We start from the raw sequence: 27,360 nt of genomic DNA on the forward strand, positions 1-27,360 counted from the left end.
GCACACATCATTCAAGCAAACTGCACCTGGGTCACCCAAACTAGATGCAAACTCTAGAAAAGCTATATTTTAATAAAATATTACTGTATATAAAGAATTACATCAAGAATCATGACATATTGTTACATCTATTTCAATTTCATTTTGAAGATAAAAACTGCTACACCTTTTAGCTTCCACGCACAAGAATGGCAAAGGTAAGATGCAGCATCACATAACTATGCTACGATACAAGATCTGCCACCACCATCTTGGAGTTTCTACCGATGCAGTCCTCAGGTCAACTCATAGCATCCAATTTAACCAACCAGTGACACGGTGATTCTGACTATTATAATGATGACTTAAAATGGGCTAATTTCATGAGCCAGCTTCAACATGAATTCTGGGACAAGTCGACGTGTGGGCGGTGCCGCTGCATCGTCAACCCGTGCCTTTGGATCATCTTCATGAATCATAGAAAGAATGTCTCTAAGAAGCTCATCAGTTCCCCCTCGAAAAGGATCCTGCAAAATGACTTTTATCATGAAGAGAAAAGCCATCTAATAGTCACAACTGGATGCATGCTTGCTGCCAATCAATGGTGATGAGAATGTTAACCATTTCAGGAATAAGCAAATTGCACTGTCCGACATAGTCTAACCAGATTTGGACACATTGCATTATCTGATATAGGATAACCAGACTTGATCTCTCGACTCATGCGGACTCTTGTAGAATTGAAATATGTATACGCTGATTTCAATTGCTTTGAATATTTTCTAATTGAAAATTTCCATATAGAACCCCACAGCCTATGTAAGCTTTCCTTCCCGTCTTATCTGCCTCTAACCAACGCACACATACAGCTCTGCTATCACCCAAAATATCCACTCTCTCTGTCTCTCTCCCTAAACACACACACACACACACACACACAGAACAAGGCCATAAAGCGAGACCAACTGCCCTTTACATTCTAAAACAATTTAACCAATAAACGTTCTTCATTCACCATTGCTAGCCAATAGAAAGAGAAAACCATTGATATGGTTATTAAGTGATATTTCTTTCATACATCCGGATCAAAGAATCATTCTTCAAAAGCAAACCATAAGTCCAATTATTATCTGGGAAAATAAGAATATGCATATAAGCATGCATATATATTGCCAAAGTCTGCCATGAAAGACAAAATATTACAGTCTCAGACTTGTCATCATAATTCAACAGAGTTTACCTGAAGGAACAAGTCGGTGTGTGTCTTTCCTTCATAAAGAATTAGTTTAGCACGTGCTCCAGCTCTCTCAAGAGTATCAGCAAAGGATTTGCTACAAAAGAAAATATTCAAAATGACCCGTGCACATATTAGAAATCCTCCAAAATAGACTAGAAAAAATACTGTAAATATTTAAGAATTTTCAATGAATCAAATGTGTACACACTGTGTTATTCTAAGGGCCTAAATAAAAGAGGAACCGCATGTTACCCTGCCATTACACATGCCCAAGCACTCTTTTAAGTGCAGCAAAGCTTTGACAAGATTGTCATTTTAAGATTGTCATTTTGAAATGACAATCTTGTCACAGCTTTGCTGCACTTAAAAGAGCATTACGGTATGTTGGGTAAGATAAATGTATTATGACAAATTAAATGGACTCCAAATGTTGTATATGAAGGAACACCACGAACAGTTCTTGAATTTCCAATGCAGCTGCATTGAAGACCTTTACTGAATAAAAAATGAGTTGATACTAATGGAAATGTAGATAATTTTTTGTAATTTTTGCATGAATAGATTCTAGCCGTATGTATCTGCTTCTGCTCTGATGAATTGTATGAATGGGCACCATGGCTCTTGTCTTTGAAAACATGGTAGTTCACATTATTGGTTGCCCAAAGGTCATGAAGAGACATCAAATAAGGCTAAGCTATTATAGTAGCAATGGGTCTGCTTTTAGCTACGGTAGATTGAACAATCTTTTTTTTCCTACAACAAGAGAGTAGCGTTTCCAATGAAACAATTTCCTTTCCCATCCATCTCTGTGTAGCGTTTACCTGGCCATTAGTTCCATGCATATCAACATCATCTTCAATTCGGAGTTTGATACTCAGATTTTCCCTCCCAGCAAATTAAAAAATACAAAGGTCTATAAATAAAGCACCAACTGGTAACATCGATTTTAAGGTTCTGGCATGAATATCAACACCCATTCTTGATAATGCATTTCAAAACATAATACCTAGCATCTGATGGTATTGAGTAATCTTTGGTTCCATGGAAAAGAATGAATGGAGGTAGGAGTGAAACTGCTGAGCTGTTACTTGGATCTTGAACCATTACTTCAGGAGAGAAATGCTGTAGGGAATGCTCTCCCTCCATAATACTGCAAGTAATGACACAAAATATAATCTCAATAGTGGTAAGCAATGGGAAAACATACAAATGCCTGCAGCCAGAAAGATGATTCAGAACCTACCTAAGAAAAATAGACCGATATAGACCTCGATTGTGGAAGTGATCAACTAAGTTCAACATGTTATACCTGTAGAAGAAATAAACTTATGAGGAACAGAGAAGGGGAAATAGCACCATCATCAAAATCTATCACTATTGCACAGTTATGCTTATTTACTTGTGACAAATTTGGTTCATTCAGTAGCTTCAAATAAAAGGCAACACATGCATAGGTGCAACCATGCAAGAACGTTCATGGATGTACTCTTTGTATTCATGTAAATGCAAGTCCACATGTGCATGCATGCAAACCAGGTCTTTTGCAATTTCAAGCAGATGGAAGATATGCACACATGTAGCATACACCATTTCATGCACATGCCAATGGCCCAACATGCATATGTGCAGCTGTGTAACTTTACAAGCACAAGGTCACCAGGCGCATGCATATGTTTACAAGGACAGATGTACAAAAAGCAAATGGTGAACATAGACAGTTAGACACAAGCATTTGACAAAAGTAAGCAAGTGCTGGTTTTTCTCTTTGTACAGAATGGAAAGAGATTACCCTCCAGAAAGGCCAAAATATGCTTTGATCTGGGAGATACTCCATGCAGAATGCTCTCCTTCTCCACATTCCTTCATTGCCTGCTTAACAAGAGTACAGGCAGCAATATGTGCACCAGCTGATTGTCCCATCACATATATTCTATATACCAATGCAGAAGAAACAAGAGTTGCTAGTTCAGATGTGCAAATAATCAGTCAACTACTGCTCCACTTATTGATATGCCTGAATGAATGACAATAAATTACCTGCTAGGGTCACCGCCATATGCAGCAATATTATTGCATACAAATGAAATCGCTTGAGAAGCGTCTTCAACCATGTCACTAATGGTCCCTTGAGGAAAATTCCTGTGAAGAATTGATAAGACATGTAAAACTGAATAAGTAGATGTAAAACACAAGCCTGCTTCTCCCACTAGGACAGAAACAGAAACTGGAGAAGACATAAACCTGTAATCAATGCATGCTACCATAACACCTCTTTCTGCTAGTTGTTGCCCCAAAAGAGCACCCCAAGCCTTGTACCTACAGAGAGACAAACCTAGAAGGATGTTTAACCCAACAAATAACATAAGGTCAAAAAGATGTAGGTTCAAATTTTAAACTTTAAAGTTTAAACCACTAGATATACTGAATGATCTTGATGAAAAGGAAACTGGAAACTGGAAACTGTATAAAGAAATATCAAGAACCAACCCTATGATCCATGCTCCACCAGTTACAAATACAACTACTGGTTTTGGCTCGTCAATATTCAGGGGTAAGTATAAATCCAACCTGCAAAATAGCACCCACAGCATTCCCAAATTAAATCTCTATATTTAAACACATAGACTAAAAAGCTTTGAGATCCGCATGTTTTTCTACAAAGTAAAGCCTGAAATTTCATGGATTGTACTGCCTAGCATACCGGTTTCTCGGTTCATCTCCATAAACTATACTTCGACGAATTTGCCTTGAGAAATAATATAAATATCCAACTGCAAGAAACTGGTATCAGTTAAAGTTATATGGAGTTCATGTTTGTCAATGAACACAAAGTAAGAACATCGAAAATAAGTTTCCTACATACAGCAGTTAGCTAAAATTCAGAAATCATTCAACAAAATAAACATTCACAAGATATATAAAGCAAGAAACCTTCACATGCTGAAACCAACTACCTACCCTGCAAAAAGCCTGGCATAAGTAGCAAAGCATAACAACCAAGAGCAACAAACTTGGTAATCCACCTGTAACCTATCCTGCATGAATTGATGTGATTAGAAAGGAATAGTTATGATTTCAGTATGACTAGGACAATAAAAAGTGATGTGTAGAAGAGAACAAACAAGGGTGTGTAGTACTGAATAACATAATCAAGATTTAGGTGGGACAGCACTTTATGCAATTGAGTTTCTAAAGAACCCTTCAAATATTTAGTTCTTTTAACTGCACAGACACCAAAGAAGGAGGCAAAAACAACTTAAAAATCAACGCAGTCTGCAGCTAATTCTACCAACAAATGCAACTTAGAATAAAGTTGAGAAGTCCACACTCCACAGTCTTCTAGCCACAAACATCTGTCGACCATTCTAGCCAGAAAGAATGTACTGCAACTTAAAATAAAAAAAAATATCTTCAAATTATCAAAAAACTATGCATTGGTGTAAATAAAATCCATCATTGCATGTCTGCTGGACTAGTTTCTACTGTATGAATCAGAATGGTGATCAAAGTCACTTCAAAAAGCATAATCTTATAAAACTCCCCCAGTTCACTCTAGTAAATAACAGCACATGAAGCCCTCGATTGGATTTCTGAACAAACCTTGGCTATTGTTCTAAAGGTTAAGAAACTAACAGCTAGTTGGAAATCCTATTAGCGTCTTAGTGCACCATGATAGTCTATGAATATCTAGTTTATGTCAATGAAGTAGTAGGTTTTCTGCTTTCTTTTTCCAAGTGTAAGCACATGAAAAGAGTACGTATGGGCTTGAACCTGGTTTGGATACCAAACATAGCATCAGAGGTTTTCCGTCTATTTCAATAATCAGAATTGATAAGCAACAATTTGGCAACATTGCTGAATTAATCCAAACAACTCCAAAGCAAATATTGGGGACTACCAGAGGTCAATCAATTTTAAAAGCTGATAGAATGGCATCGGTTGCCTGTCCTTATGCGAAACTCAACCTTGTTCACAAGGTAGTTCAAATAGCAGGACTAGAATGTTTAAATGAGCCTGTGAAATGGAGAACTTGAATAGTAGGTTTAGGAACATAAACATACTATTGGTCCTCAATTCTCGGCAGATCCATCGCAGAAACTGCAACAGGAAACCAGAAAAAGAAAGACCCCACTAAGGAAGCAATCCATGGTAACTGCATGACACAATCTAATGAAGCACAAAAGGTTCAAGGGTCATGATAATACGTTAGTTGAAGGGTCATGATAATACGTTAGTTGAAGGGTCATGATCATACGTTAGTGGTGTACCCCTGGCCCTGCCTCCACAGATACTTCACCCCCAAAAAAAGGAAATGAATAAAACCAGGTTTTTTTTCGCAAAAAGATCATTTCAAGGGATAAGCATCAAATTCGAAACACCAATCTGCTAACTAAAAATACATCAACCAAAAACTGAGCGGGAAAGGAAATGCACAAAACCAGTTCTTGTTTCTCCCAAGATGAGCATGTAAAAGGATAATCAACAAATTCGCAAAACAAACTCTAACTAGAAATGCATCAACGAAAAATTGTGCAGGCAGACATTGAAATCGAATAGAGAACGAGAGAGAGAGAGAGAGAGAGAGAGAGAGAGAGAGAGAGAGAGAGAGAGAGAGAGAGAGAGAGAGATTGTCTATAGTTACCCCAAGTAGCGCAACAGCTTGAAGCTGAGGCGGGTGAGCAAGTACGTCTCAGCAGCAGCATGGCCCATATCCTGCCTGAACGACTGTTGTCTCCTCGGACTGACGCCGGGAAGGTGTGGGCCAAAGCTGAGGTTGCCTCCACTCCTCACCCTCCGCCTCCTCTGGTTCTTGATGGTGTTGGTGGTATTCGAACTGCAGAAGACCAAGGCAGAGCAATGGTCTGCGTTTTCCCCAACGACCGAACCAGGGCCTAGGATGGGTAATTTCTCCTCCTCTTTCTCCCTGAACAACTGGAGGGACGAGGAGGAGGACGAGGAGGATGAAGGGGACAAGGAAGCAGGGGAATGCAGCAGTGGCCCCGCATCACTGTCGACCAGGCTCCCCAAATTCGGGCGGATGCCACCCACCATCTTCTCGATCACCCGCATCGCCATCGCCAGACTTCTTCTGGTTTCTTCCTCCCACCAACGGCAACAGCTACCCCAGTAAAGGACTCTTCGTCCCTTTGAACGTGGGTGGGGCCACGATCGAATCACAAATTCCTCCCTAATTCATTTTATGTCCTACGTTTGCTAAGACTGTCAAATGGAGACTCGTATTTCCCAAGTTTTTCTATTCTGAGATGTGTCATGATTCTCGTCATCTCAGACGTTGTGTGACTGCATTATTTATGCAAGCAAGATGTTGCGTTATGGCTTATGACTACTTGTTAACTATTTGTGAAACTCGGCAAATTGAATTAGAACAAAAAGAATTTATATCATATTTGAATCTGATTTTCAAATTCACAATTTGAATCCTATGTGAATTCGACGTTTATTTTACATATGATTCCAACTTTTAAAGAGAGTCGCATCTAAACTATGTTATGACATGATATTAAAATGTATAAACATTAGATATATGATATTTATTTAAAACTCAACCTGAACTCCGAATTCGAATACTAATTTGTTTAGATATGTATTTAAAACCAACATAGGACACGATTGAATGTCACTTCTTAAATCTGGATCCGATCTGATTTTCCAAGCAGATGTTAATTTTTTTTTTATATTGACTTTTTTAAAATGGTTCAATCGAATCTCCAATATAACATCCTTAGCTTTTATATTGTGGCACATATGTTAGACTCTAAGCCACCCCTTAATGAAGGTTTCAAGGCAACTCACCTAATTTGAAGTTTTTCTTTAGACACTTCCCTTTACACATATGCTCCATATAGAAAGACCATTAGAAGGTTTACATGCTGAAACCACAAACCCAATTTTTAAAACCATGATTTCTATGTATTAATAAAGAATAATTCCAAATCCATAAGATATTGAGCAAAGTAAGACATTATACTTTGTGAATCTGTCACAGAAAGGTAACATATTTTTATTGTCCCCATGAATATGCCCTTTTCTTTGGGTCATATTCATGACATAATAACAAGGTATTGTTATTACCAAACGACTCTTAAAATTATTTGAAAATACCTTTTAGTTCTTTTATGATTTTTACGTTTCAAAAGAAAATTGACAAACATGAGAAAACATTTTACATGACTGGGCATTCCAGTCACATCAAAAGATTGCACACACATTGTTTATCTATTTAAGATGATGTTGGATCTTAATTTTGAGGGAAAAAATGCATCGATAGTTGGTTTTCCACGAAAATGCAAGTCAACACGGTACCACAATGTAGGAGATCATAACGTAATAAACTAAATGTGTTTCAATTACAAGTAACATGCATATTTTATTATTATTATTATTATTATTATTATTTTGTAATGAAACAACTCCGTTTCTTATCCCAATGGGGTTCGAGCAATTGTAGAGACGGCAGCCAATAGGTCGGTTCCTGTTTCAAATGTTTATGGTATCAACTCGCTGTGTTGCAAAATGGAAACACTGAAGCTTAAGTACGTCTGGGTGACACCTGAACACCGAAAGCAGACCCTGTACTTTGTGAGATAAAGGGTTGGGTGAGAGCTTCGGCTTTTTTTTGGGTAGTGAGAAATCCTATTTCACGTACAAAACACTCACGTTTTTGTATGAAGGTATAATTTGCATGTATCCACGTCACATTCCGAAAAGAAAATCCTGTGAGCCAATTAAATTGACCAAGGGAATTTCAAAAAACTCATTGAACAAGCCAAGTTGAGTGTTGACATCTAACTAAGCTCCGTTTTCAACTCAAGAAATCAATTCATGTTGGAAGATGGATCTTGACATGCCCACATGGGTGAGCTCATGTCAACCCATCAATTTCGAATTTAATTCGAGAATTTATCTAGAAAGGAATAAAACATAAAATAATTATGGATTCATAGAAAAGGAAATTGATCCAAAGAAGTAATGGAGCTGCAAGTGGCTAGTGTGCGTAATAATTGTCTTTCAACTATTTGGTTGTTTTTATCAGCTTCAGAAGACGATGTTCAAAGATTCAAATGATCCGTGACTTTTTGATCGACAGTTTCGGTTAAAATCGTGGGCTGCATGGCAAATTCTAGAATTGTGAACATGCTTAAAGATTATAACCTAAGACATGCCCGTGAAAAAAGAATATTTTTCAAATTCTCAGTTGCCTACTTTTCTGCCCTTAATTTAAAAAAAGTGCCCCGTAATTCTTAAACTTTTACATGGTTCACAAATTTTATACTGTATGCGTGTTTTAGAACTACAAAAATTAGCGTATAATAATTTCATCAGGATATCAACTAGAATTTAAACATCAATACGACTGTCAATATAAAGACGTTTGCTATGTTTGGGTTATATTCAAGGCCAGAAATTTCTTGTTAAAGGGGCCCTAGTAATTTAAATTTCAAACTTTAAGAGACACCCATGTACAAATAAATAAAAGTTACAAAGGAGGCATAAATAATACAACTTGTGTGATTTAGTTCCATGTTCATCTTAAAAGTACGGTGTCAACAAAGCATCCAGCACCAATTTTGTTTCCAAACACAATAAAAAGATATAAATCAATACCTAATAAAGAATATGTGCATTAGATTAAATATGTTGTTAGTAAAGTTTCTTGTAATCTTAAATGGTGAGCTCACTTATAAGGGCCGTTTGATCCATTGCGATAGAAAAAAACAAAGACACAAAGTGTGAATTAATAATAGATGATAAAAATGTCTGTCATTTTTTTTATATTGTTTTCTTATCTTAACCATTTATCACAATGAATCAGAAAATAGCCCAAGCTACCATTCCATTTTATGTGGTATCATATTCTATATTTTTTATTTAATGAAAATTAAGATGGACAATATTTAATATGAAATTTATCTACCTACACTACGATAAGAACATCTTGTTTGATCTTAAATCATTTTTCGCCGTGCTCATAACTAGTATCATTAAAGTGAGAGTGCGTCGAGCTAATATGCATTGGCCGATAATTAGAGGCCCGCATTTTTTTATTTCTAAATCAATTCAAAATTAATTTAAACTATTGAATCAATACAAACGGCCGACAAAAAATTAATTGGTTAACTGCTGGAATTTATAAAGAAATTAACTAAAACTTCCATTCAACTTTCTAAATTAAAGACAAAAAATTGAATCTACGAAGAAATTTCAAAATGTTCTAAGAAAAGACCAGAAGAACAAAAAGTTGTGACAACAGAGTTTATTGGGCAACGGCTGGAATTTGGATAAACTTTTTTTTTTTTTTTTTTGAGCCACTTGAAACAAAAAAAGCCCATACGCTTCTCTGTTCTCCCTGTGGATCCGTGGTTCACGCTTCAATGATCACCGCATTACGTGGGAACCACGAAATTCTGATCCGTTGAGACACGGCACGATGGGGACCCGACCAAAGAAAGGTTCGGCGACGATCCGATATCTGATTTAAAAAATCCAACCCGACTGGATAAATAAAATCCGAACCCCGATACGCTTCACAGCACCCCAACGTCCGATTTCAGCCCACCTGCATCAGCCCGTATCGGACTTGTTCATGAATTATCGGCCGATACGAATCGGGGACCTAAACCGAAGGAAAGGTCTCGTTTGGGGAGAGGAGGGAGCCGATACGCTCAGTGCCAACAATGCACAGAATTGCGTCCATGAACGTCGTGATCTGGGTGGGTTGTTGATTATCCTGTAACACGCTCTCTATCACGTAACGTTGTTGTTGTGACGTGCCCATTCACAAGTAGGAAGCATATGCGGATGTGATGTGGGGCTGATCTGGGTTCACATATTTTTTTTATTTCAAATATTAATTTAAAATATTTTAGGTCAATTTTTAAATTAACATCCAACTAAAAAGACAGGTTCACATTCATTCAACTAGAGTAAGATTCGACATTTATATGTAATTGGGTCGATCAGATTTACATTAGATCTAGATTGGATATTAGACTCGCGTTTAGATTCAATTACGAAATTGCGTATATAGCAAATTTGATTAGAATTTCTTTACCAGATCCAAATGCACGAATTTCAAAGAGTTTTGATTTTTGACTCGATATTGTTTTCAATATGGATGTTCAGAATTTGATTTATTTGCAGTACTGTAACAAGATAGGCTGGTCTTGAACTTAACTTGTAAATTAATATTCAGTGTTCCCATTTTTTCCTTAGGCCTAGAGGAATTTGACGTCTGATTTACATTTCGCCAGGTTTTCCGGAATCACTTTTTCTTTTTCTTGAGTGAGTTCGTTGAGCAGACGTTGAGAACTTCACCACATCGAATCAAAATTAGAATTGCTTAAAAGAATATTTTTTAAGCACAAATCAGAGGAAAAAACAATTTCAAGAAAGATATAAAAAAAAACCTAAGCATGGTTCATGAAAAATAATTAAAATTTGTAGATATTTAGGTATAAATTAAAATTTGGGCTTCCAAAATCGTGATCTAAGTGTTAATCTTGTTACTGATTAATTTAGTAGTTGAACACAAAACATAGTGGCAATATGTTTTGAGAACATAATCTTTTTCTTACTAAACTCCCTTCGAGATTAAGTGGCCCAGTTTCACGTTGTTGGCCAGACATCTATAAGTACAACAATTTAAATAAATCATCTCGTCTTTTGCTCTTAATTAAAACTGATTTCTCTATTTTCTTCTAAAAGCCTATAAGAATGGGGGTGATTTAATAGTACTCAAAAGTCAAAAGATACATCAGGGGCTAAGTCACCAGACTCTTCTATTTTACTGCCGTACTGGAGTCCGCATCGAATCGGGTGTGCATCGGACATGACTGCGGCTTCGACTCACACCCGAGCCCAATTAAAATGTCATATTACTAAATTACTTATATAATATATGTTGTTTTGATATTTTTCTATGCAATACAATTATTCAAATATGTTATATACATTAATACCTAAATTGTAATAATATGTTTGTTCTGTTATATATATAATAAATTAAAAATAATAATAATAATAAAATACCCTCGCCTCCCCGCCGCACCTAAATTTTGTGGTATCTATCGTTCCAACACCGGCACCGGCACCCCCACACTATCGTAAATCAGGGGTGAAGCTTCAACTACTAGTTATGAAATTTTAAACTTTTAAAAAATACGAACAAAAATCTGTCAGAAAAGGACATTATTGAATTCAATGCACCCTTCAATGCATTAAGCCTCCCTTGCCCCCCTCCTGTCACATATTGATTTGACAGACCAAATGTTTGACATTGCTACAGCCACTTGGTCTCATCCAGCCATCTCATACTCAGGAGTTGGCTTTTCATCCAACCATTTCCAACTCATACATGGGGCTAGGGACAAAGATAGGCTTTTATCCTTAGGAGGGCTTAAAATTTTCACAATTTTTTTTTACAAGAGCCAAATATATTTTAAAAAAAATTTACTCTGCCAAATTAATTTTTTTGAAAATGTGAATTAGTAAATTTTTATTTCTCAAAATCTAAGGCCGCCATGGCCCCTACCAGCCCCCCTTGACTCTGCTCCTTCATAAAACCATGAGAAAAGTACGTGATTAGTTCACTAAGTGCCAATTGTACATGGTGAAAATGACGGCACTGTATTTAAATCTCCTTTAAAATCTGACTTGGGATAGTATCAAATCGGCATGCTAACCATGCATCTCATGAAGTCTCAACTTATTATGCTATAAAAGTGAAGCATCAATATGCAAGTTGAAACATAATAGCAAAAAAGAGAAGCACCAATATGCAAGTTGAAATATAGCAGAAGTGTCACCTTGAAGCACCAAAGATAAACCTAGTGCCTTTAATAAAAAGGGAAGGTAGAGGCTTCAACTCTAATGAAATACTCATTTTGCTCACCTAAAACTACCAAATATAATTACTTAACATCCTTCTAACTTGAAAATTTTAAGTGAATCCACTTGACACAAAATGCTATGTTAGTTTGCATTTCAATCCATAATTTTGATTGCTTTCAATAGGACAAAGCAGCCACTTGTCATAGGAATCCCCATTCCGACAAGCAAGCAGCATATTCCAAGCAAGATGCATGGTACACACCCATAATATGCCTCTGTCTATACAAGGATTCATCATGTCTTATTAAGTCTTTTTATTCACTAAAGAATAACTTAGGTTGTGTTTGTTTTACTGTGGATTTGATCTGAGATCCGTATGATCTTAGATTCATGGGTTCAAGGTCGGATCCCTTCCCCATCTGCATGGATTTGAAATCTATGTTATAAAGGCAATCAGTTTGTTTAAATTGAGGATCTACCAAAACACACATTTTAATGCACCCTCGACTCGCTATCAAACACAACATTAAGGAGAAAATTGGAGACGATACCATCACTAGATCGTTGTCAACTTGCTCTTGGATAGAGACATCAATGGACCACATTTAAATCGGATTATACCCTTTACTTTTATTAGTTGTTCACATATTCATATTCGAATGCGGATTCAAATATAAAAGAAGAAAATTTTGCCATATCAAAATCCAGTTTCTAAATTCACAAATCAAAATCCCCGTTTAATTTATTTTAACAATCCAAATCAGAATCTGACTTCTAGATATAGAGTCAGATTTAAACCGTGTTATGATATGTTAAGAATCGATAGGTCGTGTATAAAAGACACTTATTTGGAACTGAACGTCATGAATTCAAATATCTTACTTTTTTTTTTTCATATCTAACTTTTTTTCAGTATTTCCATCAAATATCAGATCTGGATCCGACTCATCCCCTAGAATCATATTCAAGTAAGATGTAGCTATTACCATGTTCAATCAATCGTAGTTTACTTAATTTGAGTTGGAGATTGATTCATATTTATATATTAAAGGTTACAAAAGTATATATCCAAAATTTTACATGCACTTTGATGTGGAATGTTTGTTGGACATGGTAAGCAAAGGTTCATTGAGAAGGACTTCGCAACATATCCACATCCAAGTAGTGCTAATCAAAATCTCTCATTGAATCTAATTACTTGAATTCATATTTGAGTTGAGTATGGAATTATATACCAACTATTAACATTCCATGAGGATTGTAAACAGGGGCGGAGCCAAGGTAGGGGCCCGCATGGGCCCTGACCCCACCTCAAAAAAAAAAAATTACATGTAAATTTAAAAAGAAAATATGTTCTATATAAAAGTTTTGAAAAATGATATTTTAGCTATGTCAAAATTTAGAAACTTTAATTCGGCTCGCCTCATGAAAAATTTCTGACTCCGCCCTGGTTATAAATGCATTGATCATGCACATTGTGGATTGGGGTTATATGCACATTGTGGATTGGGGTTATAGTGAGACCTTTATAGCTAGATCGAGTGCAAAGGCAATTTAATTTGTTTGAAATTTGTTTTCAGTTCAACCTTAGATCAGACTCTCTTTTTTCTTTTTGCAGAATTTAATTTGCAACTTAAAAAAAAATCAGGAATTTTAGATTTGAACTTTTTTTAACGTCCTTTCAAGATATGAAAACGTACTAGTTTGAAGCCAATTCATCATCTTGACTCCAAATTCTCAATTCGTAGACTGTATTTGGAAAAATTTTTACGGCAGTTATAATGCACCTGATCGGGAATCTTGAATTCTTGGCCGCCCTTTGAGCATCTTGAAGATTTTAAATCCCACAACTTATTGCCAGGTTTTCCACAGCTTGTCGTTGCAGATTCTTTGTCGCATGCATCGCATATTGCGTGCAGTGTTAATGTTCTTGGCACATATATATATATATATATATATATATATATATATATATATATATATATATATATATATGTTTTAAAGTAGATCAGCGATCTTTGAAAGATTTCTTTTTCCTGTTTTTTAATATAGACATTTAATAAGGAACAAAGAAGAAAAAGATCATGTATATGAATTTGATGATCCCAAAAGGTTTTTCTGGATAAAAAAACGTTTGGGCATAAACAAACACCATTTTTTTTATATATATTTAGCCAAAACTTTGAATTGTTGTTCATATTTTTTTTGTGTATATATATATATTCAAAAAAATATGAGAGAGAGAGAGAGAAGTTGGAAGTTGCTAAAAACAGACGCCTAGGTCAGGGACAAAAACCCGACCTCTTGATTTTCATTTTTAAAGGTTTTTTCTTTTTGCAAACTAACATTATTGATATGATCTTAATAATTAGTTGATGCAAAAGAAATACTAAGTTGATCATTTGTTAAAATTTAATAATGTTTTTATAATAACAAATTGAATGGGCTCCATGGTTTGATAATAAAAAAATCAACATTTTTCATTAAAACAACTTGAATCAAACCATGTTTTTATAAATATATTAAGATGTTTTTAGTAAATGATTTTTGAACAAAAAATCAATGGGTCTGGTTTTGGTTTTTATCGTTAACCGAAGTGTCTCGTTTTCACCAACTTTTATATATATATATATAAAGAAATTGAAATCAATCGACTATCTTTATAACCTAAAGGTTATACTTTTTTTATTTTGTGTTCCTAAAAATCATTTCAAAAAGTTCAGCTAAAATTTAATAATGTTTTTATAATAACAAATTGAATGGGCTCCATGGCTTGATAATAAAAAAATCAACATTTTTCATTAAAACAACTTGAATCAAACCTTGTTTTTATAAATATATTAAGATGTTTTTAGTAAAATAATTTTTGAACAAAAAATCAATGGGTCTGGTTTTGGTTTTTATGGTTAACCGAAGTGTGGTTTTCACCAACTTTTATATATATATATATATATATATGTATATATATATATATATATATATATATATATATATAAAGAAATTGAAATCAATCGACTATCTTTATAACCTAAAGGTTATAATTTTTTTATTTTGTGTTCCTAAAAATCATTGCAAAAAGTTCACCTTGGCTATGGTTTTTAGCAATGAAATATATCCACAACCCCAATTTTTAATGGTACAAAATAAAAAAAGAATCATCCTGACACAAAGGTGGCAGGCTGATCTCAATCTCTCTCTAACTACAAGTGAATAACTGTCAAGTCCAAAGAGAAGAAGTTGTCATACAAGACAAAATAAGAACAATCGACGTCAAAGAGATTACTGAATATATTCCAGCGTTTAGAGATCAACTTGGTGGCTCTCTCTCTCTCTCTCAAATATTCTAACCATCTTACTACATTTTATAAACATCTTAAGAACGCATTTTCTTTAAAATAATATTTTTATCCCATAAAAGAGAATCCTTCTACCATCCTCTTCCTCGAGATGTTCTTAATTTGTAAAAATTCTAATTTGGACTGTCGCGTCGTACGTCAATTATTCGTTCAAACCAAGTCTTCCCCACAAAAGGTCGAACCTTAATTTGAAGCACTGGTGAAATTAGATATTATCTTACTAAATTGATTCAAAAAAATTTGATATGAAAAAAAAATTTTAATACCAATTAAAAAATCAGATTGGATTCAGATTTAGTAAATGGCATCCGGTCAGATTCGGATTCGGATTCAGATTCAGTTATACATAAATATCTAATTGCATTCGGATCAGATTCATTTTTACATTTTGAAAATGGGCACAATTCTGCCCAAAGTTCGGATTCAGATCACATTCAGATTTTAAAATCGGATTTTGGATTTAAATTCAGATATGACTTGTCTTTATTTGTATTTGAATCTGAATATACGAATATCCGAAAAAATGGATATGATTAAGTGTCATATTCGATCTGAATCTGATTTGTTGATATCCAAATAATTGCTAATTAAGAGTACATGCACGTCACAAGTGGAAAAGTATATATAATCTTTTTATGAAAAATAATTATGATTTTTTTAGTTAAGGGGAAAATTTTGCTAGTCTTCGATCATAAACAAAAACGAATGCACAGAAGCTATCAAAAAGATTAGCAAGAGATAATTATAATATTTCAATGATTAATATATACACAACGTTCTACGTGTCGTTTACAATGTTACAAGATATGCTTGTAGAAGAACCGGAATCCAAACCTCTTTAATAGAATCAGAATTCATAAAAAAGATATGACGTTTTATTCTTTGTCATCAGAAACGCGCTAAGGGATGATATTTGTTTGGGTAGACAACTCCAGTAGCTGGTCCCTTCAAAAGGAAGCAGGCGAACAAGTGTATGAGCAAGCATGGAATCAAATTTTTTGTTTTTAGTGGGGGAAGTTTCAGATTGCTACCAGTCAATTATGTAGCGGAGACAGCATCTTAAAGCATTGAAAGTAGACCATGTACCATAAAAGACAAGAGATTGAATAAAAACTTCTGCAGTGGACCAATTCGAATATAATTGACGATCAATATTCGATTTGATTCACTGGCAACTGGGATACAACCTTTGATGTTCTGATCTTCAATTAGAACCAGCTAATTAATTAACCAAGGCATATTATAATTTCATAGCTACAAACTACAAAACCGTTGGATGTCCCCTATATATATATATATATACAAAATCATCAATTGATGTAAGTCTTTCGTTTCTAAACTCACTAAAAATAACGTTGGTTTCGACAAGGGCCAGTCCTGCCCAAAACTATTGAATTCATAAAAAAAAAGGTGCAAGTAAGAAGGTTATATTAATGAAATTTATGAAGGGTTCGACGTTTTTTTAGATCCATTGAATTTTGATCATAAAATCTAATTTGTGCATCAAATTTTAGGGACAGTTTTTTCAAACACATATATAAATTTGGGTTGTCCAACTTGGGAACTTAAATATGAAGAAAAGAAGATCCAGATTTTGGCAACCCAATAGTTAAATGGGACTGGACAACGATAAATATTGGACGGCCAAAGTAAACCCGTATGATAAGTTCAGACGAGTTCCGAGGAGTTATTTCTCAATTCAAATTAGACCACTTGCTCTAGATCTCAAATCCGATAGGCGTGAACTGTCGTGGATAACAATCCTCACATCGTCAAGAACTTTGGTATTCCATGCCAACATTCATAGCCATTAGATGTATTATGTATTTTTTCCAAATTATCAGCAACATACTGCACAAATTAAGTACTTTCATTGAATATATATATATATATATGTATACGAGAGACGATTATCTTCAGGCATCAAAGCACTTGGTCCAGTCATGAGCTAAATGCCATCAACGCGGAAGGCACCAGCTAGCTTTTGCTTTCTAAGCCAAAACGTGGCTGCAATGGCGCTGTCTAACAAAGATCTGTCCTGATAAGTATCTTGCTTTTTTCTGTAATCTTCTTCGTCCGTATATACTCATCATCTTCATGTCCAGTCAAATCCACAAAATTAACAAAAACAATCAGTCCCAAGCCCATGTGCTTAAACCTGGCGAAGAATTAGAATCAAATGCTAGGAGATGGGCCTAAAAGTTTTCATTCTCTTGTGAATTTCCCCAAAGGCGTCGGGAGAATATGCAGAAACACTGGTTTTCCATGCAGTAGGAAAAGTACCAAAAGAAATGCGGTTCGTTTTGATTGATATTCGAGGACTATGGCATTGGATTCTGCGTTTGCATACAATCCAACCTTCCATTATGATGGCAGCTTCTTGATGGATGCCCCTTCCGATAATGCTGACCATGAAGAGAATATAAAGGTGAAAAATAAGTTAACTGGTCGAGAAGAGGCCGGAAAGAAACAGAAAAGCTAAAGAAGAATGAAAAGATCCCTGCTTTATATTATGATCCTCTTCAGGCCATCCAGCTTTCACAAGAAGAATTAATTCATATGCAGAATGTGTAAGTGGTAGTGTGCTATTTTAGTGTCTGTCAGTAGGATCAGTCAGAGAATGATATTTTTATATATCTCTTCTTCTGCTTCTGCTTCTGCTTCTTCTTCTTCTTCTTCTTCAATACATACTACTTTTTCTTCCTTTTCTTTTTCGCTTTTCCTTTGGTTGGTAGGAGTTCTGTTTGTTGGCTTTTTACAGAAGCTGGACATGTGAGCTGCACAGAAAGGCTACAGTTTGTCGTGGGAATCCAGACAGAAATGGATGCTCACTTCCTCACCTGTTAGTGGTTCAGATTTTTTCACATGTACATATATGCATATAAGGCAAACTACTTGGTATTCCAACTTTTGCCGTCAGATTTGCATCAATTTGACAAGTAGGAAAACTTGGTGAAGGGGATCAGATGCAAATTGTAGTCGATAAAACAAGAGAGAGAAAGAAAGATTTCTACTGCATTGTGTACGGGAGCTGGTGACTCGACCAGCACCATACCACTAACAGCTTCTTTTCGGACAGCATGGACTTGCACCAACTAGATATCTCTCTCCCTCTATTCTCTCTTCCTCTCTATTTATCTATCTTATCTGCAATAAAGCAACATACATCTCTCTCGAGAAAGCATAGAATCAAGGGTTCCATAATTAAGATGTAAAATGGCCTCATAAACTATTTGATAGGATATCGTAGTATATGCTGTCAGGCATCCCATGCAAATAATATTTCAGTCTTTTGCTTCCTTTCCTCCACCATAAATAAATTGCATCGCATTTGTATAATGGGATTGAACCAGCGGGGTGGTGCTGGTGGCCATCAATATCAACATCAATGCATGTAAAGACCTTCACCATTTTCAGTACCATATCCCCACTGAATCAGGCTCTCTATTGAGTTCACCAACCCTCCTGATCTTCCTCCCTGCATCCCCAAAAGAAATGGTGAAGTTCTCCAAGCAGTTTGAGGCTCAACTGGTTCCCGAGTGGAAAGAAGCCTTTGTGGACTACAGACAACTGAAGAAAGAGTTAAGGAAACTACAAAGGTTGAAACAAAACCAAGAGAAGGAAGCATTAACAGTCACTAAAGATGCCAGGAAGAGGACCTCCTGCTTCTCCTTGTCCTCTTTCCCACGCATGTCACCTCTCGTTCGTCGACTCTGTGGCCGTTCACCTAAGGACCACGGAGCCATACAGGCACTCCCACTCACTTTCCTAACACTATGATATTAAGAACTCCTCCTCTTCATCCACTCATAGCGTGCATTATCAGTGAAGCTAATCATTCTTCTTCTTTACGTGCTGCTAACTGATATACAACAGGTGCATAGGAAGCTTACCAGCTCTGCTAGCAGAGGCGACGTATACGAGACCGAACTGTTGGAGCAGTTCTTTGATGCGGAGGCAGCAATGGACTTCTTCTCAATGCTTGACGCGCAGCTCAACAAGGTTAATCAGTTCTATAAGGGCAAAGAGAAAGAGTATTTGGACAGAGGAGAGAGTCTAGAGAAACAGATGCTGATCCTCACAGAGCTGAAGGCCACACTCAAGCAGCAGCAGTACAGTAAGCTAGGCTCTGTGCCCAAGGAGGAAGATCCTTCCATCTCTAGCAGTTCTATGTCATTGCAGTGTGGTAAGTGTTGATGCTCTCTCTCACCATCTCTCTTCGTCTTTTATAGTCCTTTGCTCTGGTATATGTCATGGGTTCGAATCGTCAGGTACCCACTTCTTCCAAAAAAGCTGAAAGGCCAGGACTGTCCTTGGTCTGCCTTACTCTGCAGTACTCCCAGAATATGAGACCGTACCGAGTATATACAATTACCCTAATCAAAATATACCATAACAATTAACAAGTTCTTTGTTCTTATTGTTTCATCTTTTATAATGAACAGGATTTAGCACAGAGGAAGAAGAGTCAACGAGAACAGAGGCCGTAGATCTTCAAGATCAACCGCTAAGTCTCACCAAATCAGATTTGGAGAAGTTTGATGGTGCCTCACTCGGTGAATGGACTCAGTTGGATCAGAGCACCGGTGTGAAGAGGGATGAGAAGAAGCTGGGAATTTCCAAGAGTTTCTCAGCAAGGACGTTCAGTTGTCAAGGGAGGAACTTGAGGATGGAGATACCACTGACGACGCCCTCGAGAGCGCTCTCTGCTCTCAGTTTAGCATGGGAAGACTTGGTGAGCCAGTATAAGAAATGTGGCTCAGATGGTACCAAGCTCAAGGTAAACAAAGCGACGCTGCAGCATGCAGAGAAGATGATAAAGAGAGCATTTATTGAACTCTACAAAGGACTGGATTACCTAAGGACTTTTAGGTATAATTGCATTGTTGTAATCAAATTTCTTTTATGACAGCATGATATAATACGTCTACCAATATATAAGTTCTGTCATCTGTGTCGTATCCTTAATCAAGTTGATAACAGATGGAATTCTATGCAGGACTCTGAATATGTCGGCCTTTATGAAGATCCTGAAGAAGTTTGATAAGGTAGCAAAGAGGCTCACTGCTCCACTTTTGCCTAAGTAAATATAGAAGTGATTGAATAATTTTGTTAAAAGAAAAGGCTAAGTTTTGCAGGTGACAAACCAACAAATACTGCCAATTTATCTTAGGGTTGTTGAGAGCTCATACTTCAATATCTCAGACAAGGCAAGTGTTCATTTTGATCAAACTTAATTGGAATGTCACATAATGTAATAGGAAGATGGAGTGAGTTACATCTCCCATTTTCTTTCTCTTTTTTCTGCTTATCAGGCACTGAAGAAAGCTGACGAGGTTGAGGAGGCCTTTGCTGAGCACTTCATGGACAATGACCAAGGAAAAGCCATGAAGTACCTGAAACCCCACCAACGCAAAGAATCCCATGCAGTGACCTTCTTTACTGGTATTCTCTTTTAGTTCCACATCTTGCTTCCACTTAGCTATATTATTTTTCAGCATTTCATGCGTGCGCTTTTTGTAGTAGGGAAGAAAAGAAAATGAAAAGTTCGAAAAGTGGGGATGATAAACAGTCCTTATTCTTTAGTTGAAACAATGGACAGATCAACAATCATTGCTACCTAACCTTTATTTCCTCCATTCCTAGTTCATCTTGGTGTCTCATGAACTTGGTTAGTGGCTTGTTATCTGTGTAGCGTCAAAGATCGTTCTGTATATTATATTGGGGCAGTCAGATATGGAAATTATTTTATTGACAGTTAAATTTGCAAAGTAAGAGGGAACAAGTTGCTCCTTTGTTGGTGCATATAGATGGTTTAGCATGTATGCGAATATTATTGCATTCCCTCTTTACCAAGCGTCCCACACAGTGGATACCTGGTGCAATACGCTTCCAACAAATGAAATACTTTACCTGTGAAAGGTAGCCAATTTTGAAGTGCCGAATTAAATTGTAACACACACACACATATTAGTGTTCTGATTTATATATAGTCTTTTTCAGTGCAAACTGGAGTTACTTATGATAGAGGTAGTTGAATAATTATAATAGGTTACCAAAGCAACTAAAGTTCAATACCCGGCCATGGAGTCTAATGCATAAAAAGAAAATATAAGAAGCTTTACATGCGTAAAGAGCGATTTAAACATATTTATTGAAGATTCTGGAAATAACCTTGAAGAACTTAGGTGCTTGCGCTTCATTTTATACCTAGTATCCTCATTCAGTAGCATTTCTGACTGTGAATGAAATCGACATCATCGGAGCTAGCAGGTAGGACCAGCCAAGTATACCAAGTGAGATGGAGTTGCGTGCACCAGGGTGGTGCATGCAACAGATATGCACAAGGAAAGAAAAAAAAAGAAAAAGGAATTTGGGGTATGTTAGAGAACTTTAAAAAAAAAATTGTCTTTTTTGAACTTTTAATTTTTTTCACTATATTTTTCTTGTCCTTATAGGGGCTCCCCTTTTTACTGACCAGGGGTATTCTTGTCATTATATAATTGTTTTTTTGATTTACAAATCCTTTCTCATTGAAAAATAAAGGACTGATTTGTATAGCATTCATGCTTGCAACTTATAAGGTGTGGCTTTACCATGAGAAATCGACATACAAACACGATCTATTAATTTTCTCATGGGGCTGGGCCTGGTATATATGTCATATATAATGAAAGATTATTCTGGTAATCTTTTTTCTTCGAAATTTAATTACGATCAAAACCACTTTCATGTGAGTGCCTTCTAGAAAGCAAAGGAGGAATAATATCTCTTTAGAGATTGGATAGAAGGATAGAGATGTACACCAGCAAAAACCAAAGACTACTTTAGCCACTTCTCCAGACTCAAAGAGTGGGTTCTTCATGCACATATTAAAATCCAAAGACAAAATGAAAATCTCCTTTTGTTTTGTGGAGATAAGAAAAAAGACATCAAATTTAACCTTCCCAGTTCGGAAAGCGCGCGGCTCTTTACAGTTTCATTTGAAAAATGAAGGATATGACCTTCAATTAGATGTGATTAGATGCACGTAATGAAAGATAAGATAAAATAGAATAATGTGGTATGCTAGGGCCATCTAAGACAATTGATTAGTTTAGCTATAAACCACACTTTCTTATGGTGCATGTGACGCAGTTAGAAGATTGCAATATTTCTCAAGTGGTTCACTTTCTTGAACAGGTCTCTTTGCAGGATGCTTTACTGCTTTATTTGCTGGTTACATCGGGTTGGCCCACATGGCGGGACTCTACACAAGGCAGACCAACCCCGTGTACATGGAAACAGTGTATCCTGTATTTTGGTAGGTGCCCTACACCAGAATTGCCCTGTCCCATATATTGTGGTCTTACAATGTACGTTCCTTCCCAATTAAAGGGACACAATGTGCTAGCCACGCACTATATTAGCATCGAATCTCATAAGCCGGCCGGTGGGCCATAAACTTTAAAAATTTGGAACCTTTTATGCTCAAATGGGTCCAATCAGGCACCATTCCCATGCGCCATGATGTGTTCTAGAATCTTATGCGTCGAGCGGGTGTGATTAAACATACGATGCATTGCATTAGGCAGTGTGCTTCGAGAGAGAGCGAAAATGTACTCATTTACGTCGATGACAATAGTTTTTTTGGCGGCGCTAAATCAGTTCTCTCAAACTTCAAACACCTGGAACTGGATTCAGGTGTGGGATTAACCATAACTAGTTGCTTAGGCAAGTCTAATTAGAACATCCGTGACATAGCCTAAATGGGGCACTCAAAACAGTTTCCAAGCGAATAAGATCTACCAAGTCTGATTTTGCATCATGGTGATGGAGTCAAGCTCATCAGTAAGCATGTTCGTGGTCTGATTCAGCTAGCAAAAGTTTAAGCCCCATCTAAAGCCAATTAACTCTAGGATGCCCATAAAGTTCAACGGTTTAAAATCACACCAGCTGTGACTTACTCCCTTATGGTAACACAACGAAACTCTTCACATTTTAGTAATTTGTTTAGTAAACTAGATTATGTAGATATGATGCACGTGATTGATTTTATACCATTTTTTACATCAACAGTTTTGAACCTGTCAAAATGTTTACAATTGAAAAACAAACAAACATTGAAAGAATAACTTAAAACACTAATATTGATCAAAGGTCACTTTTCATTGCATATTCAAACAAGTTTTAAACGGATTGATATCCAAAGAAGAATCTACGGGTGTGCCTGTGTGTGCATCTTCATGAGGGCCGGGTGAATAATAGTAAGTGTTTCTCATGTCATTGGGTAGCATGCTGAGCCTGCTGTTCCTTCACCTGTTCCTGTATGGATGCAACATCCTCACCTGGAAGAGAGCTCGCATCAACTACTGCTTCATCTTCGAGTTCGCGCCCACACAGGAGCTGAAGTACAGGGACGTCTTCCTGGCGTGCGCCACCTGCATGACCGCCGTCGTCGGCGTCATGCTGGCTCATCTCTATATCGTCGCAAAGGGCCACTCCTCCCCACAAGTGGACGCCATCCCCGGTCTCCTCCTCCTGGTAGTAAACGATATTCACTACTCCTCCTAATTACTAGATCTATTACTGCTGTTAATTAGTATTCTTACTGTTAGTGCTGCTTCCTTCTGCTCTCTCTCTCTCTCTCTCTTTTCCCTTGCTGATTCCTTTGATTTGCCTTTTGTCAGATCTTTTTAGTGCTGCTGGTCTGTCCCTTTAACATACTCTACAGATCAACCCGTTACTGTTTCCTCAGAATCCTACGGAATATTGTCTTGGCACCACTTTACAAGGTACATAATTGCGCCGGAAAAGTGATGATTGAATCACGAAGTTCTGGCATCTAGGCTTTCATCACTTAGTTTCCCTCTGCATCTGATTGTCTTGTGAGATTGCCGTATGATTTAATTTGCTTTTGAATTTTCGCCTGCAGGTTGTCATGGTAGACTTTTTCATGGCTGATCAGCTTTGCAGTCAGGTATATATTCACAAGTTCTCCATGCGTCAATAGCCATTAATTAATGTGGAATTGTAGCAGAAAAAATGAACAAAAAAAAGTTTATGAATGCGTATTTAGGAACTTATGAACTTCAATTTACGTATTGAACGTTATTTAGCAGTCTCAAATGACGTTAAGATCTCGTCCAATCTGGATATTCCCCAAAGGAACTAGTGGGGACTTACATGGAAGTAATTGCTAAGCGCTTTGATGGTGACTTTTGATCACTTTATTGATGGGGAGATACGGGAGAATTTTAACAATATAAATTGGCCAATCATATGATCTGCTGATGAGGAGAGAGAAAGTGTGTGAAATCGTACTTCACTATTTGAAGAAAAGAATATTTCTTTACAAAATCATGATTGTGATGGTCGATCACTTTATTTATGGGGGCAATACAACTATAGAAAGAGTTTTGGCAATGTAAATTGACCAATCTATCCTATCATGTGTAAGAGAGAGAGAGAGAGAGAGAGAGAGAGAGAGAGAGAGAAGACTAGTTCGAACAAAATAATATTTGAAAATATTCAAGGGCATTGAGAACAACACCAATATTTTTTGGGACAAATTCAGTACAGGGCATAATTTAATGAATATTTCCTAGCTACCTTCCCATATATCTTTATGGAAGATATAAAGACAAAACAGCTATTGGCAACAATAAAAGCCCACAAGATTAATGGGTGAAATTGATGCGCTGAAAGTTCGAAAAATGAGCATCCTTACCAAGGGCAGGAGCTTTAACTACGGAGAGGTAGATCGCATATGTAAGGGTCTAACCTCTCTCAAATCCCAAACTAAATTGGATTTCCTGATGAAGTTTTCTTAAAAACGCATTACCAATTATGAGAAAAACATTGCAAATTAATTCTCCAATCAGCAACTTACAATACGTTAATTTGGCAGGTTCCCATGCTAAGGAGCTTAGAGTATGTGGCCTGCTACTACATAACCGGAAGCTACAAGATACATGACTACAATTTCTGCCACCAGTCCAAGCACTACAGAGATCTTGTCTTTGCTGTTTCCTTCTTACCTTACTACTGGAGAGCAATGCAGGTACATGATTATGCATTATGAAAAGATATTACTAGTAAACTCTTTTTTGGACGATACCCAAAACCTAATTGAAGGTTCTATAATTTGCTGAAATTAAGTTAGGCTACCAATCGTAGACTAAGTTTTGGCATTGCTCGTTGCCTGTATATATATATATATATATATCAAGTCCAGAAGGTTGACTCGGCGCAAATAGCCCAAGTAGCTAAGGGACTGGGTCAAGAGTCAAGTATTATCCCAAAAGCAACCGATTCTTAGAGGACTCAACTCTGGCTAGATCAGCTCATGATTTGGCTGAATCGATGAAAGAAACTTGGATCGAAAGATTCTAGACTGTCAATTAGTACCAGTATTAATCAATATTAATAAGAATTAACAAGCTGTAATTTTTATTAGAAATCAACTAATCAAACGCATGTTAGTAGAACTGTTATTATTTTTGCAGTTGTATTCATAAAGCTATAGTTATTCAAGTAGTATTTATTTTTTCTGAACTACTTTTTGCTTGAAAGTAATTACAGATATGCCCCTTCACCAACTTGTGGTGAAAACACTATTAAAATTTATCAGTTGACCTAAACAAGTGCCCGAGTCAACTCGCGGACCGATGACCCAATAGTTGGCTGAACTGACTCCAATTCATGGGTTCGCCAACTATGATGTGACCTCATTTGCATGCAATATCTTACAAGATGTGATCATGGAAAGGCCAAAGGAATGAGATGATTCATGTTGCAAACCTGATACTACTGTTCACTTGATTAGAAATTAAACATGAGTATATGGTTCATAAATTTCAGTGTGCGAGGCGATGGTTTGATGAAGGGGAGGGCAGCCATCTTGTTAATCTTGGCAAGTATGTGTCTGCCATGATTGCAGCGGGGGCAAAGGTTGCATATGAAAGAGACAAGGGCGTTGGCTGGCTGGCCTTGCTTATTATAACCTCCAGCACCGCCACAATCTACCAGTTGTACTGGGACTTTGTCAAGGACTGGGGCTTGCTGCAGCCCCGTTCCCGCAACCCTTGGCTAAGGGATGAGCTGATGCTCAGACACAAAGTCATATACTATTTTTCCATGGTAATTAAATTTTTCTTATCTGACATATTGAACTATGTCTGGTACATTCTTTTATATCTATTTGAGTAGAAAACTATTCATTTATTTACTTGTTTTTTTGTGACTGTTTCAATGACAATGCCTTGGCCTTTCCAGGGCGTGAACCTTGTTTTTAGGTTGGCCTGGTTGCAGACTGCCCTCCATTCCAACTTTGGCAGTGTGGACTATAGGGTGACTGGATTCTTTTTGGCAGCCCTTGAAGTGATTCGAAGGGGTCAATGGAACTTTTACAGGTACTTCATATATAACTATCAATTCATATATCTCTTTCTTTCTCTTTTCTGCCCTGTCCGGTGCAACAGAACTGGTCGGTGCATGGTCAAAGTCCGGTCATCACTTTGACTCCCATCAGAATCACTCATCTGTACTGTGAATGGTGGATGTGCGATACTTTAGTTGATGAGTGTACCATTCCCTACCCAAGTTCTGGAGCAGCCCTAGACCTCGAGAGCAGAGGAAGACGGCTCGGGCTTAGGCCTGTTTGGAGTATATATATATATATATATATATATATATATATAGTGTGTGTGTGTGTGTATCTCCCTCTCTCCATTATGGTCTAACTTATATATAATTGTGCAGGTTGGAAAATGAGCATTTGAATAATGCTGGCAAGTTCAGGGCTGTTAAGACTGTGCCACTGCCTTTCCATGAGCTGGATGAAGATTAACATTGGCCAACCAAAACTGTACATGCCATAATTATTATATGGCATAATGTACAAGCAAGATATAAAAATAAAAAGCTCACTCCTTTTCAAATTTGATCGGAGATCTA

General features: G+C 36.7%; 2 protein-coding genes across 3 annotated transcripts; one reads left to right on the plus strand and one right to left on the minus strand.

Moving 5' to 3' along the window:
• Positions 1–52: 52 nt before the first annotated feature.
• Positions 53–6,379, minus strand: LOC116263063 (probable isoprenylcysteine alpha-carbonyl methylesterase ICMEL1). Of its 2 annotated transcripts, none has more exons than XM_031642645.2 (11): positions 5,859–6,379; positions 4,175–4,251; positions 3,918–3,987; positions 3,704–3,784; positions 3,458–3,532; positions 3,254–3,355; positions 3,006–3,146; positions 2,460–2,525; positions 2,223–2,366; positions 1,220–1,310; positions 53–506 (listed from the first exon to the last, which is right to left on the minus strand). In XM_031642645.2, the coding sequence occupies exons 1-11, from the start codon at positions 6,290–6,292 to the stop codon at positions 345–347; spliced, it is 1,443 nt and encodes a 480-aa protein (XP_031498505.1). In that variant the 5' UTR covers positions 6,293–6,379; the 3' UTR covers positions 53–344. The 2 variants fall into 2 exon arrangements, with proteins under 2 accessions (XP_031498505.1, XP_031498506.1); XM_031642646.2 differs by having other exon boundaries at positions 4,175–4,246; positions 5,859–6,070.
• A 12,539-nt stretch (positions 6,380–18,918) lies between these two features.
• On the plus strand, positions 18,919–27,360 carry LOC116263062 (phosphate transporter PHO1 homolog 1-like). The gene is made up of 14 exons (XM_031642643.2): positions 18,919–19,173; positions 19,300–19,609; positions 19,869–20,295; positions 20,423–20,471; positions 20,562–20,633; positions 20,739–20,868; positions 22,606–22,726; positions 23,697–23,946; positions 24,093–24,197; positions 24,338–24,382; positions 25,313–25,465; positions 26,266–26,544; positions 26,680–26,816; positions 27,166–27,360. The coding sequence occupies exons 1-14, from the start codon at positions 18,919–18,921 to the stop codon at positions 27,251–27,253; spliced, it is 2,421 nt and encodes an 806-aa protein (XP_031498503.1). The 3' UTR covers positions 27,254–27,360.

The sequence above is a fragment of the Nymphaea colorata genome, chromosome 10, assembly GCF_008831285.2.
Source record: "Nymphaea colorata isolate Beijing-Zhang1983 chromosome 10, ASM883128v2, whole genome shotgun sequence".
NCBI classification, from domain to species: Eukaryota; Viridiplantae; Streptophyta; class Magnoliopsida; order Nymphaeales; family Nymphaeaceae; genus Nymphaea; species Nymphaea colorata.

Bases quoted from the DNA above. Each gene is read 5' to 3' on its own strand.
- LOC116263062 (XM_031642643.2), top strand. From the start codon at position 18,919: ATGGTGAAGTTCTCCAAGCAGTTTGAGGCTCAACTGGTTCCCGAGTGG. The intron at 19,174-19,299 runs GCACTCCCACTC...GATATACAACAG, and splicing joins AGGACCACGGAGCCATACAG to GTGCATAGGAAGCTTACCAG. The intron at 26,545-26,679 runs GTAATTAAATTT...TGGCCTTTCCAG, and splicing joins TCATATACTATTTTTCCATG to GGCGTGAACCTTGTTTTTAG.
- LOC116263063 (XM_031642645.2), bottom strand. From the start codon at position 6,292: ATGGCGATGCGGGTGATCGAGAAGATGGTGGGTGGCATCCGCCCGAAT. The intron at 4,252-5,858 runs GTAACTATAGAC...CAATTCATGCAG, and splicing joins AAGCTGTTGCGCTACTTGGG to GATAGGTTACAGGTGGATTA. The intron at 3,147-3,253 runs GTAATTTATTGT...ATTGGTATATAG, and splicing joins TATGGCGGTGACCCTAGCAG to AATATATGTGATGGGACAAT.